Source organism: Balaenoptera borealis (genome assembly GCF_965194805.1).
Source record: "Balaenoptera borealis genome assembly, chromosome: 15".
NCBI lineage: Eukaryota > Metazoa > Chordata > Mammalia > Artiodactyla > Balaenopteridae > Balaenoptera > Balaenoptera borealis.
In genome coordinates, this window is record NC_138871.1 from 59,874,215 (window position 1) to 59,889,152 (window position 14,938).

A 14,938-nucleotide genomic window follows, 5' to 3' on the forward strand; every position below is an offset into this window, starting at 1 on the left:
CCCACGCCCTCCACGCGGAAGGGCTGGCGGCCGTTTGGCGTGTTTTTCCTCCAGAGCTTCCCACGGCCTACCCACTCCACACGCCTCCCTGGCCGCCCGCCTGATCTGTCCTTTTTTGCACCCTGTCAGGTCAACTCCAAGGGCCCGAGTGTCAGGAGTCACAGCAAGCACAGGCTCACTTTTTTCAGGGGATTTCCTCAGGACAACAACCCCTTCCCCGCAATCCCAGAAAGTCTGTGGGACTCGGCTGTGTCCTATGTACAATTGCTTCTAAAACAAAAGTTCGGGACACGGGCCGTCTTGCAAATTAAAACTATACTACCTGCTTAGGATGGGAACCTGATGCGGCGACGTCAGACTTTGTCGCTGGGGAAATGAGAAGCGAATAGGAGCTCCTTTCTGCCTGCCCCCCCTCCGCGGTCCCGGGGGCAGGCGAGCCTTTTCTGGCACGGCACAGTGGCGGTCGCGCGCGGGTCGCCTGCGCGGGGAAGCCGCGGCCGTTTTGGCCGAGTAGGGCCCGGGGGCCCGGCCTCGCCAGGCAAGCGCGCAGAACCGGAGCGCGCACGGGGGGGCCGCGCGCAGGGCCGGGGAGCGCTCCCTCCGGGCTCGCGGCTGCGCAGTCGGGCGGGAGCCGGGAAAGGGGAGGAGGGTGGAGGAGCCGGAGTAAGGGGAGGGGGAGGAGCGGCGAAGGCGGAAGCCATGTTGGAGTTTCACCCCGAGCGAGGGGCTGCGAGCGTCCTGGGCTCCGTGTGGGTGTGACCCGGGTTCGGCGCCGCGGCGGGCTGCGGGGGGCGGGGACGGTTAGGCCGGTCGTCGTCGTCCGCGGCGGCGGCCGCAGCGTGGAGCCGGGCGATTGTGACCGCCGGGGGAGCAGGGGGCCCGCCGCGGCTCCCACTCTCCGTGTGGCCCCCTGAGCGCCCCCCCTCCCCTGCCCGGGAGGGAGGCGGGGGGCACCCGGGGCCCGCCATGAACCCCTGCTTCGATCTGTCCCGCCGGAACCCTCAGGAGGACTTCGAGCTGATTCAGCGCATCGGCAGCGGCACCTACGGCGACGTCTACAAGGTGAGGGCGAGGGGCCGCGCGCCGCTGAGGCCGTGGGGCGCTGACCCGCCGCGGGGAGGGCGGAGGGCGCCGGCGAGTTGGGACGCCCGAGTCCGCGCTGCCTGTCGGCGGGAGACGCTGGCGCCCGGGAGCGGTGGGCGAGGAGGAGCGGCGGGTGCCCAGGGCTCCGCGACCGTGCAGAGAACAAAGGGCCAAACGTTTAACCCCGAGACCCCCGGGTCCTTACCTGAGCCTCCCCCGGACGCGCATTTCCCGGGAAGCGCTGAACGGCGGCGGCCACTCTGCTCCTCTCCGCGCGGAGAGGGTCTGCGCGTTTGTTGCATTGGCAGGGTCAGTGCGACGAGCCGGACGGCAGGGGTTTGGTTTATGTCAAACCTGCATGCTCTCCACGGACCTGGGATTGTCCGCGGTGGGTTGGCAACTGCTGCCCACCAGGCCCGGCGATAGTCATTTCACTGGGCAGCGTCCATCGACAGCCCCTCAACCTTTAGCCCCTTAGCATCCGCATACCAGTTTCTTTTAATTTTCCAAGTAATGACTTTCTTTTGTAAAAGAGATCTGGTTAGCATGACTTCTTTCTTCTTTCCTCCCTTCCTCCCTTCCTCCCTTCCTCTCTCCCTCTCTCCCTTTCTTTCTCTTTCTTTCTTTTTTTCATTCTTTCTTTCTTTCCCTCCCTCCCCTCCCTTTCCTTCTTTTTTTCTTTCGAAAGAGCAACTTTTTCTCCAACTCGAATTGGACTGTGATGCCTTATTAAACTTGTTTTTGTCAGTGACACATAGGATTCAGCTTTTTTTTTTTTTTTATAAGTGAATTGAATACTTAGGAAAGGTACTGGTTTGGCAACGTTAGAATTCAAAGCCCGTTAGTAGCACAGCATTCCTGTTGTAGAGGGACCACTTCTAAATGTGGCAGATAAATCATGCTTCTCTGGCCAGCTCAACTCTTGGCCTCACAGAGACTGCCAAGAAGAGCAGGCTTGTGCCAAATGTGGCAGCAGTCTTGATTTGGTTGTGTATCTTCTTACTGGTAACTGAAGTGGAGCTCCGCCTGTTTCACATAACACCTGAGGATGCACAAAGAAACTTAACTTTACTTTGGAAAGTTGAGCCTTAACTTTATTTTGCCCACCTTTAAGCAGTAGGTTTTTACTTTTGCTTCACTTGTAATGCATATGGTAACTTAGATATTTAATACAGTGCAGCCAGTATTCTGCATTAGTCTTGTGGATGATTTGCTTTCCATCATCAGTTATATCACCACTTTTCTCCATAGACAACACAGGTGTCTATGTTGTCACCTATGTGACACACCTACTGTGTATAAGGTACTGTGTATCTATCTAAGCACTTGGGTTGTAGTGCTAAAAGAGAGACATGTTCCCAAGTCTTACTTGTTTATATTTTTTGGACAAGAACAACATTAAACAACCATTTAAATAATTATTAAGTTTTCTTTCGTGCTGCAGAGAAGAGAGGATTAGGATTAGGGTTAGGAGAGTGTATAACAGGAGGACTTCATTTCCTCTGGGGAGTCAGAGGCATTGGGGAGAGGGAATTATGCCAGATAGAGGAAGCATGATCTGTGCAGGCTTGGAGGCCCCAAGGAACAGGGTGAGGATTTGAAAGAAGGCCTATGTGGCCTCAGTAGCCAGAGAGGGAGGATGACCCTAGATCATGCGGGCCTCTTTGGTCTTGTAAGGAGGTGGGACTTCTCTTTAGGACAATAAAGAGCCATTGCAGGGTTTTAAGTAGGAGAGTGAAATTAGACTTGGATTTTTACAAGCTTTACCTACTGCAGTGTGGGGAGTGGAGATGGGGGGCAGAGGTAAAGAGCAGTTAGGAGGCCGTTGTAAGCATAACCATTACGGTATTGTGCTTGGAATTGGGAATTTGTAGTGATTGTGAAAGGTGAAGTGAGTGAATCCAGGTAGCTTAGAGTTGGTTAAGGGAGTCTGATTAGGGCTCCCCTGATGGCACAATGGTTAAGAATCAGCCTGCCAGTGCAGGGGACACAGGTTCGAGCCCTGGTCTGGGAAGATCCCACATGCCAGGGAGCAACTAAGCCCGTGCACCACAACTACTAAGCCTGCACTCTAGAACCCTCGAGCCACAACTACTGAGCCCACGTGCCACAGCTACTGAGCCCGCATGCCTAGAGCCCGTGTTCCTCAACAAGAGAAGCCACCGCAATGAGAAGCCTGCACACTGCAACAAAGAGTAGCCTCCGCTCACCACAACTAGAGAAAGCCTGCGCACACCAACGAAGACCCAACACAGCCAAAAAATAATAATAATAATAAATAAATAAATTTTAAAAAAAGGGAGTCTGGTTATATTGAGATGAAAAGTTAACTGAAACTTTGCTAATGTGTCAGACTTAGGTGGCAGTGTAGACAGTAAGTTCTTTTTCAGTTCTTTACAAGAATAATTGGCCATGTATTTACCACATTTAGAAAAAACAGCTGGTAGTTAAGCCACATGATTAAAACGTAAAAAAATTAAGGCCTGTAATTTCCTAAGGACATCTAAGTGCAGTGCAGGTATAAGTTGATTAATCTTGTCATCTGTTTAAAATAATGATAATGGAAACTAACATTTATAGAGTGCTTATTACTTGCCAGGCACTGATCGAAGACTTCTCCATGTATTGCCTCAATCCTTACAACAGCCCAATGAAAGAGATGCTGTTATTAAGTCCATTCTGCATCAGAAGAAACTAAGGCACAGGGAAGTTACAGTAACTTGCCAAGGTTCATAGGTGGCAAAGCCAAAATGTGAGCCAGTTTGCTCTAGCTACTGTGTCCCTAACCAGCATATGGGCAGATAATGTATTATCGAATTTCCAGTGGGGAAACGGAGGCACACACTTAGTTCAGCAGGTCAGTTGCAGCCACACTCTGAGTTAGAGCGGATCTTTAGGTAGTGGTTAGAATACCTAACCCCTGCTGTGCAGCCAGACCTCACTGGTTTTGTAGAGTCTGCCAAGTGGACATCAGATAATAGATGCTTGATCCCTGCCTGCCAGACTCTCCTAATATCAGGGGCCCAAAGCAGAGAAACTCTGTGTGGTTTTTGGCGTCATATCCCGTTTGCTGAATGACCCAAAGCTTAAACTATTTGTGTTTTTGTCTGTACATAGTCATGTTCATGCTATAAAGATAACAGATTTTTTTTGTAGTTTGCTGTTTTCGATTTTCATTATTTATACAAATGGTGTTGATTAGAGAGGAGTGCCTTAAAGAATTTTTTTCAAAAGCCAGTATATGTAATTTGCTCCTTAATTTGTCAGTATTTAGGTGCTAAAAATGGAATGATCCGATGAAGTAAATAAGTTAGAGGCCTAATTATTTATAGTCATTCTTAGAAGGTTGGTGTTTTAAGGGATTTTTATTTTGAAAACTATATCCTATGCAGTGTAATAATATGCTTATTATATTTAAGGTGGCATGGTTTAGTTAAAAAGTATTGAGCTAGGATGTGGAAGATCTAGAATTTATTAGCTCTTTGGCCTTATAAAATCACTTAGCCTCTCAGAGCTGTTTTGTTGTGAAGGTATTATTACCATCATATGCCCTTCTGTTTATGGTGTTGACTTGTTTCACTCAACAAATACGTTTTAATTTTTTTGAGGCCAAAAAAATGCAAATATACATTTCCTCTGCACTGTCTTAAAGTACATGAAAATATAGTTTGAAAAGAAAAGTCTTACGTACTTTTAAATGTCCTGTAACTCTGGGTTTTATCTGTCAGATGAACTATCTGTAGCAGGAGTTACTTAGGGACTTGGGAGTTGACAGCTAGAAAGGGCTCTGTGGTTGAGCCTCAGGGGGCCCATGAAACCCTTGGAAATTTATAGGCTTAATGTTGTATGTGTGTGTGTTTTTCTGGAGAGATGGCTTTTGGTATTCATTACATTCTCAAAGAGTTCCATGATCCCAAAAAAGAAGAGAATGAATGATCTATAGGTTTGTCACTTGAAAGCGATTACTTGGAGAAGTTAGGTCTTTGTATACCATATCACATTATCAACATTTATCAATATTAGTATGATTTTCACATGCATTATGCTATTTTCTCTCAGGCAGTTATCCAGTTTAATTTGTATTATTCCTACCCTTAGAGTCTTCATTTCCAGATGTTTTTCTATATTTATTGCTAGAGAGACGATACTAAAGCTAGAGATAGGGTAAAGCAGGGTTGTTTTGAAGTACTGGTCTTCATGTGTTTCTCAGGGAATATCTCATCTGGTCTTGTGGCGTTAGCCTTGTCCCTGTGAACGACTCCCAGATGCCTCCAGCTTGTGCCTTCTGAGTTCTAGCCCATTATCTCCAGCTGACAAATGGAGACAATGTCAAAAGCCCCAGTAGTGTCAGTTTGCTAAGGCTTGAAGCCTTGGAATCATCTTCTACTTCCAGAGTGGACTTCATAAGCATTTTCCAAACTGTGACCAGGGAACTTCCCTGGCAGTCCAGTGGTTAGGACTCTGCACTTCCACTGCAGGGGGCGCGGGTTCGATCCCTGGTCGGGGAACTAAAAAGATCCTGCATGCTGTGGGATGCAGGCAAACAAACAAACAAACAAAAAACTGTGACCAGGGTGCTCCAGGGAAAGCAGTACTATGAGTGTATCAGAGACCGAGAAGTCCTATGGTAAAGAAACCTGGTAAACTTTGCTTAACCCAGCAAACTCCAAAGTTACTTGACGATGGGATTCTTCTCTGTAATACTGAGTGCCTGTCCTTAGAACTGGTGTCTTGTAGAAGATGCTTTGGAAATGTTGATATTGATTTTATCTGTGTGTGTTTGGAAGCCATTCCCTCTGAAGCAGAGGCTATAATGTGGCTAAGCTCCAAGGTAGCATTCACATGGTGAACTATGTAAAGAGAGACTCTGAAAGCTGACAGGAGAAAAATTGAAGGTTGGACAGTGAAATCAGGAAATTAATTTGTATGTTCAAGTATTTAGTGAATTATGTGTTGACTTGTTTGTAACTCTGCGTCTTTCATGGTATTCTGATTAATATCATCAAACACTAATTCTTTCATTATAGTCAGGATTTATAAGAACTTTTCTGGAAAACTCAGTTCTGAAACCTCGCCTCTTGTGAGGGACATGAAGACCTTAAGCATTTAGAAAAGAACAGCTGAAGGAAAATAAAACATGTGTATCCGGATTATGCCCATTTTTACTTTCATGGAGGACAAAGTCTAGAGGGATCAGAGGAAGTGGTCCTAAACTTCAGAATGATTGTTTGAGTATTTAAGGTAAATTAAGGTAGAGTTTCCTCGTATCAGTAGTTATTTGAGGTGGAAAATGACAGTGGAACAGATTGTGGGATAATTTCTGTAGATACAAACAAACAGCTTACCTGACTTTGATATGGATCTGATTCCCTAAAGGAGGTACTTACCTCCAAGATTTGATTTGTATGTATATTTACTTGTGAAACAACATCTAATTATTTTGTATTGAGAATGAATAGTTATTCTCTCATGAGAGTCCATTTAACATTCATCCTACACTGAATAGCTGTAATATGAAAGGAAAGGTCCTAGGGACTGTGTGTGGAGTAGGAAAAATGACAAGACTTGGTACTTTATTTACAGGGACATAAATTGTGAACCTACTTTTAGCTATCATAGTTTGAGATCAAAACCGTGTTGATTTCCTCTTTTCTAGCACATTAAATCTCTAACTGGCTGAGAGATTGTCTTGACACTCCATAATGCAGACAACCGACCTCTCTGTAGCACAGCATAGTGATTTTTTTTAACATCTTTATTGCAATATAATTGCTTTACAATGGTGTGTTAGTTTCTGCTTTATAACAAAGTGAATCAGCTATACATATACATATATCCCCATGTCTCCTCCCTCTTGAGTCTCCCTCCCACCCTCCCTATCCCACTGCTCTAAGGTGGTCACAAAGCACTGAGCTGATCTTCCTGTGCTATGCGGCTGCGTCCCAGTAGCTCTCTATTTTACGTTTGGTAGTGTATATTCAGCACAGTGATTTAAGAGCAGGTTCTGGAGGCAGACTGCCTAGTTTCACCACCCACTAGCCAATTGCCTCATCCTTCTCTCTGTGCCTCAGTTTCCTCAGTTGTAAAATGGAGATGCTTAGAAAAGTACTTGGGGGACTTACCTGGTGGTCCAGTGGGTAAGACTCCGCACTCCCAATGCAGGGGGCCTGGGTTCGAGCCCTGGTCGAAGAACTACATCCTGCGTGCGCACTGCAACTAAGAGTCTGCATGCTGCAACTAAGAAGCCCGCGTGCCGCAACTAAGACCTGGCACAGCCAAAATAAATAAATAAATAAAGATAAAAAGAAAAAAAAAGAAAAGTATTTGGGACAGTGCCTGTCACATAATACTCAGTAATTGTTAATTGTCAGTAATACTGTTTATTATTATGTATTTCTCCTGCTCCTGTCTTCCTAACCTGCTCTGCTCCTCATGCTGCTGCCTCAGTGGTTTTACACTTGCTGTCTGTGCTTGAACCTGCCCCGACCCAGTATCTGTATGGTTTGTTTCTTCATCTCCCTCAGGTCTCAGCTCAAATGTCACCTTTTAATGTGCCCGTTCCTTACCATCCTATAGAAAACAGCTCCTCCCCACTTCTGTCTTTACCAGGGACGGATCCAGATTTTGTAGGCCCTGAACTTTATACAGTAATTTGGGTACCCTCGTTGAGAAAACAAATAAATTAGAATAAAAAGTTTGGTGTGAAAGTGAATAATTATTTAGAGTTAGAAAATATGTCCCAACAAAATGCTGTAACCTTAGAGTCAGGTCCCTTTCTTCTGAGGTCTCTTTAGGCATTTAATCAAAAATGCTATCATGCAGTAGTGCTTCCTGATAGCCACCGGGCTTCTCTTCCCCACCAACAACATTCTACATGTCCCAGTAACACTCAGCACTCATAGAGGCCCGGGGAAGTGAGGAGGCCTGAACTGTAAGTTTTATTAGCTTTATAAAAAATTCAGCTTTGCCTCTTACTCTCCCTAATTTTCACTGTGGCATGTATCACCTTACATTTATTTGTTTATTGCCTTTCTTCCCCCACTAGAGTGTAAGTCCAGGAAGCTGGTGGTTTTGTTTTGTTCATGGCTGTATCCCCAGAACCTAGAAAAGTGCCTAACACGTATTTAGACTCTCAGTAAATATTTGTGGAATGAATGAATGAACTGGCATGAGAGGAACAAACCATGTGCTACTACCTAAGTTTAGAGGAAGGAGATCATTATTTCTGGTTGGGAGAAATCATAGCAGGTTTTAAAGTGGAGATGACATTGGGCTTGACCTAGATCTCTGGCCATAGTGGGTATAGAATGAATTAAACATTGTGGTTTATTATTAGGCCTAAACTAAATCAGTAGGTTTAATGTATCTTCTGCATAATAAGCAATGTTCATAACTTATATGCATATGAGAATACTCTGTCATTTTAAAGTAAAGACATTTAGTGACTAGTGAATATATATAGCTATTACATACTGGTTTTTGTTTTTTGAAAATATGATTAAATTGGACTTCTAATCAGGAAGAGGACTTTGTTCACCAATACCAAAAGGCCTTAGATTTGAGAGATGAAATCATGTTTGTTTTCTACTTTTGTTTTTTACAGTTTTTTTGGTTCTGGAAGATGCCATGTTTCAGAGTTCCAGCTGCCTTGACCTGAGATTTTAGGTTTGGATTCTTAATGTGACAGTGTATCACCTCCCTTAGTCCTTAAAGTCTATTGGAAAAATCTTAGATTTGACTGTAAATTTAGGTATGTCCAAAGAAGACTTTCTTTAGTTTGTTTAAACTCTTCTTAGAAGCTTGAGATGGTAAGAAAATTCTTTCCGCGTAAATCATCCACCTTCTGCTCCAAGAATCTTCTCTGCATTGCCTATAAACTAAAGTACACACCTTTCTTTTTTTAAATTGAAGTATAGTTTCTGTACAATATTATATAAGTTACAGGTATACAATATAGTGATTCAAAATTTTTAAAGATTATACTCCATTGGTAGTTTAAGCCTGACGTTCAAGGCATTGTCCTTTTTGCTCTCTGGGCCCTTACGATGAGAAAGTTTAGATTGGAGGAGGCAGGGAGAGAGGAGGAAAGCAGAGGAGGGAATAGGGGCTGGGGGTACTTTCCAGGTAAGCGTTTAACCACAGGAGTAAAGGGTTGGAGACCGAAAGGGAGGATTAAGTAGCATGGAAGACTTGTGTTGGGGAGCATGGAGAAGTAAAATTTGCTAGATAAGTCAGGGCCAATTTATAAAGTTCTTGAAAGCCAGGTAAAATTGTGTAGATAGGAAGTGACAGGATGTTGGGAACACTAAGGCTTTTGTACGAGAAGTAATAATGTTGAAAGTGCCCAGGATTATTCTGGCAATCGTAATGAGAGTGGATCAGAGAGGAAGGACAGAAATATCTGTTAAATAGAGTCTGTTTCAGAATCCTTTTGTACTCTTAAAAATTATTGAGAACACCAAAGTTGTTTATGTTAATTATATCTATTGCTATTGACTATATTAGCAATTATACCTGAGAAATTTTTTAAAATATTTATTTATTAAAAAGAATAATAAACCTATTACATGTTAACATAAATGACATTTTCATGAAAAATAACTATTTTCCAAACAAAAATTGAGTGAAGGGAGTGGAATTGTACATTTTGCAAATCTCTTTAATATTTGGTTAAATAGAAGACAGCTGTTTGTCAGATGTGTGTCTTCATTCATCCTATTGGGATATTTTGTTTTGGTTGACATGTGAAGAAAATCTGGTCTCTCACATGTATTTATTTGGAAAAGGAGAATATTTTAATAGCCTTTTCAGGTAATTGTGGGTATTTTCCTCTTATACATTCTACACAACTTGACAATTAAAAGTTAGTTGCAATGTAGAATCCAAGACCTACCATTATGGTAAAACACTTATTATTGGTCTCTGACTTAAAATGGATCATTTTTACCCACGTGTGATTTTTTTAACATCATGCATTGGTCATTTAGGAAATATGGATTCATGATGTTATCCAGATCTTCCCAAAGTTGCCATGTTTCATTACACAATATCATAAATCATCACTCATCTCATCAGAAAAGTCTTAAAGTATTGATGGTAGATAAAAGTTTTCCAAGATTCAAATTTCTCTTTGAAAGTGCTAAATGCATCACATGCAGCAAATACTGTTGTTTTTCATTGAACTGACAGGTTCATTTAGTTTATTTTCAAGAAAATGTCAGATACCTAAACATGAATAATCATGGTTTGTCAGCTGTTCTCTCAAGTAAAAACAGTGTTCTGTGGAAAAAGTGGCTTCTTCGGTTTGCAACTCAATCGCCGGTGCTGTTCTTTGAGATAAACCAGTGTACTTGGTATGCAGAAGTGTTTATGCATTTCATCAAATAGAATATTAAAATGATAAGTAAGGGTCAAGATTTAATAAAATTAATAATGTTTATGCTTCAATAAGGGCATTCTTAAGTGAAACTGGCTTTTTTTTTTTCCCAGCGAGTGAATGGCAGTGAAGAATACACTTGACTGCTATACATTGTGGGTCTGCTGCCTTGATTTGTGCTAAGGCACCAGCAGTTTTACCACCGTTGCTTTTGTATTATTAGTACAAATGTCAACACAGTGAAAGGGGGCCAATAACATTTCAGTATTATTATGAAAATAGTTTTGGCTTTTCAGACCCTCAGAAAGGAATCCCAGGGACCTCCACAGTTCTCCTCCACAGAACTGTGCTAGAAGATTATGTGGCATAAGCTGAGGGTAAGGTGAGTGGTGATGGATCAGACAAGGCAAACAGTAGTGAAGAACAGAAAGGAAGAACAGATAGGTGAGAAGCATCTTGGAGAGAAATTCGACAGGGCTTTGTGGAGAAATACAGGGATGGGGAGAGATGATTCGGAGAGGACTTAACAATTTTAAGCCTGATTGAAGAGCACGTAGTTGGTGCTTTATAAATACTTGTTTAAATCAGTTAATAGTGGGAGAATGGCATCAGTTACAAAGACAGTAAAGTTGAGAAGGGGGAGCTCTGACAGAGTTTGGAATTTCTGTTAGAAAGTAGGTACCTGTGAGGTTTTTTTCTTTTTTCATTATTTTCTTACTGTGGTTACTCTAAAGAAACAGTAGTAATAATTACTTCCCTTCATTTTTCTGTGGAGAATAACAATTCTTTAGCAGTGTCTTTAGACTAATAGAGGCTGATAAGAGCCAGAACCTTTCTTCCAGCTCTTACTGAGGGATTACCAGGAGGACGTGCAAAACATGTCCTCCTATTGAAGAAAAATGCTACAGATTGGGAGGGTAATTGGTATAGGGGATTAGTGAACGGAACAGTAAAATATAAGCTAGCTATTTTTATTCTGGCATAAATTTGACAAGTGTTTTGTATTCTGATTATAACATGTACATTTTTAAAAGAAAAAATAGACAATAAGAAAACCATAAGAAAACAAAATGATGAGTAATCTTACTCCCAAGAGGTGGATACTCTTAGTATTTTGATGTTTCTTTGTAGACAGATATTTTAGAAAACTTGTATGTTGTTGCATATTTTTAAAATTAAATTATGGCTTACTTAGAGTGAATGCACAGATCTTAAATCTTTCAGTCTGACATATATACAGCTGTGCAACCCATGCCTTTATTAACGTAGAACATTTCCTTAACCTCAGAAAGTTCTTTTATGTCCCTTCCCAGTCATGCTGTCCACCGTCTTCCCCCCAGCCATTGCAATCACTGTTCTGATTTCTATCACTATAAAAGCTGTTCTAGAACGTGATATAAATGAATCACAAATGGATTACCTTGGCACCTTTGACAAAAATCAGTTGACAGTACATGTGTAGGTATACTGCACTCTGTCTTGTCCTGTTGAGCTGTTTGGCTATATTTTCAGCAATACCTCAGTCTTGCTTACTGCAGCTTCATAGAAAGCAAGCCTTGAGATCAGGTAGTGAGTCCTACAACTTTATTCTGCTTTTTCAAAATTGTTTTATCTGTTCTAGGTCCTTTATTTTTACCATACACATTTTAGAATCAGCATTTCAGTTACATGAAAAAGCCTTCCAAGATTTTACTTTTTATTTTAAAGTAATTAAAAACTCATAGGAAGTTGCAAAAAAAGTACAAAGAGGTCACATGGACCCAACACCCAGCTTCCCCCAGTGGTGATATTTTTGCCTAACTATAGTGCATTATCAAAACCTGGAGGTTGATTGACACAATGCAATTAACTAGACCTTAGTCAGATTTCATCATTTTTTGCATGCACTCATTTTTTTCATGCCTGTGTGCATAATTTTGTGACATTTTATCATGTATATAACCTACTGGGATTTTATTGGGATTATGTGGGATCTGTAGCTCAATTTGTGGAAAATTGAGATATTAACAGTATTGAGTCCTTTGATCTGTGAATACAGTATCTCTCTCCATTTATTTAGCTCTCCTTTAACTTATTAATGTGCCTTTTTTTCTTTTTAATTTATAAATTTCATCCTTCGCCGTTTCTACTAATATTGTAGTAAAAGATAACTATTATGTAATACTTCTTCAAAGTGGTACGGTAATTGTAATGTGAGGCACATTTTCAGTTTTTATTAAAATCTTCATTGTATTAGTGGTGTCTGACTTCCTTTGATTTAACCTTGAACATTTTTAGCCCTGAGCATATGGACTCTTTTTAAAGTTGGCAAAATGAAAACAGGGGAAATGACTATTTAAAAAGCTATCCACTTCATCTATATTATCTAAAGATTAAAACAAAGTCCTTAGAACCTGATTTGTTTTTATGTATGAGATGTATCTGTTTATTGGTACATATTTTGCAAATTTAATATTTTTTGTGCTTATTAAAGGAAAATAAAGTTTTCTTCGTCCTTAAGTGAAAAATAAACAACATTGTGCTTGATTGTTTAGGAGATCCTAAAGAATTTCTTTCTTATCTTGAGGAGCTTATGATCTGATTTGAGGAAACAAAATATGCCTAAATGGAACATCTAAAGAACATTTATAAGGCAGTATTTTAACAATTAAAAGAGCAATCACATGTTTTAAATACTACAGAAATTCAATTTAACGGAAAGGTGAGTTGGTGTTAATTTGATAAAGATTTTCTGGAAGAGTGAATCTGATCTGGGAATCAAAGAAATAATTAGGTTTTCAGTTGTAGAGAACCTTTCATTTATAGAGAACCTTTCATTTGTGAGGGAAGCCATTCCAAAAGAGTAGATATGGATAAAAATACAGCTGTGGGACAGAAATGGGCAAGGAGATAATAGACATTCTGACTAAAGCAAGGGTCCACATTTTTGAGATGTGATAGATAATGTTTCAAATATCCAAGATACAGACAAACAAATGCTTGGAGAACGTGCAACTCATTTGATTTAGGGTATAATACTTTCCAAATTCATTAGGGCCACTCTTGTCTTTCTGATCTTCTTGTGTCACTATTTGGATGGTATCAGTAAGTTTTATTTCCCCCCTTTCCCCTCTGTTGGGTTAAAAGTTATGCATTTTATTTTTATACTTTTGGTGTCAAATTTCAATATGCATAATAAGCTAATACATCTCTCTCTGTTCCCTTTCTGATCAGTACATGGACTTGGGAATGATTCAGTTCAGTTACCACCTTCCTATTTTGTGTTGTTGTCTGTTATTTTGGTTCTATATTGCTTTCTTGTCTCCCAGATGAGTGTTTATTATCATTGTTTTATACATACAGTGCTGTTTTACGGCCACCCATATGTGTTTTCAATTTCTTTGCTCACCATTGTTTCTTGGCATCTTGCTCCGTCATTCTGGCTTCAGTTTTCTTCTTCCTGGTGAGCATTATTTGGTAAGGTTCTTCCTCCCTCCCTCCCTCCTTTCGACTGTGTAAAGGTAAACTCAGTCTCTTTTTTTCAAAAATGTCTCTTTTGTCTTTAAATCATAATTTAGTGTAGTGTAACTAAGTTGACAGCTATTTTCTCTCAGAACTTTGAAAATATTCTGTTGTTAATGTTATATTCTTTGAAGATAGTCTGTTGTCAATTTAATTGTTGTTCCTTGTAGGTAGCTAATCAGTGTTTTCTTTCTAATTGTCTTTTAAGAATTTTTTTCTTTGACTCTGGTGTCCTTCAGTTTTACATTGATGTTTCTAGATAAGGATTTAAATAAAAATATTTGTTGTTTTTCTTTAAAGAGTAACTTGTTTCATCAGTCCTGGAAAATTGTAAGCTGGCGTGTCTTTGACTATTATTTCTTTCCTATCTCTCTGTTGTTCTTTCTTTAGAACTCCTATTGTATACTTTTCCTTCTATTTCTTCATGTCTCATAATGTCATGATTTTTTCAGCTCTGTATTCTGTCTTGTATTATGGTTCATATCTTCAGTATCTTCAGTTGTATCTGTGTCTCATCTGCTATTCAAAATATCTGTGACTTTAAAAAAAATAGAAGAATAATATAAAGAACTCTTATATACCCTTTTCCAAATCCAGTGGTTAACACTTTGCCGCATTTGCTTTATCATTTTTTTCTTCTCTCTCCCTCTCTCTCTATATATATATATCTACACACATATTGTTTTTCTTTGAACCATTTGAGAGTAAATTACAGACATCGTGCTCCTTTACCCATACACAACTCAATGTATATTTCTGAAAATAAATAATTTCACTTAAATAAAACCACAGTACAGTTATCAAAGTCAGAGACTTTTAATATTAATATAATACTATTATCTGATCTATAGACCTTATTCAGATTTCTATCAATGGTCTTAATAATGTCCATAAGAGCATTTTTTCCTCCTAGTTCAGAAACTAATCCAGGATCATAGATTGCTTTTAGTTTTCAATCTCTTTTCATCTAGAATAGTT

At 40.5% G+C, this 14,938-nt stretch overlaps 2 protein-coding genes across 6 annotated transcripts in view; one reads left to right on the forward strand and one right to left on the reverse strand.

Moving 5' to 3' along the window:
- Positions 1 to 569, reverse strand: part of TMEM178A (transmembrane protein 178A) — a 251,528-nt gene extending 250,959 nt beyond the window's left edge. For all 4 annotated transcript variants that reach the window (XM_082358328.1, XM_082358326.1, XM_082358329.1 and 1 more), the window contains exon 1: positions 323 to 569. The gene's annotated coding sequence lies outside the window, so the exon portion shown is untranslated. The remainder of the gene's footprint in view (positions 1 to 322) is intronic.
- A 115-nt stretch (positions 570 to 684) lies between these two features.
- The window catches only part of MAP4K3 (mitogen-activated protein kinase kinase kinase kinase 3), a 201,172-nt gene continuing 186,918 nt past the window's right edge, over positions 685 to 14,938 (forward strand). For both annotated transcript variants that reach the window (XM_082358059.1, XM_082358060.1), the window contains exon 1: positions 685 to 1,062. In XM_082358059.1, the coding sequence (XP_082214185.1) occupies positions 967 to 1,062 (96 nt within the window). In that variant the 5' untranslated portion in view covers positions 685 to 966. The remainder of the gene's footprint in view (positions 1,063 to 14,938) is intronic.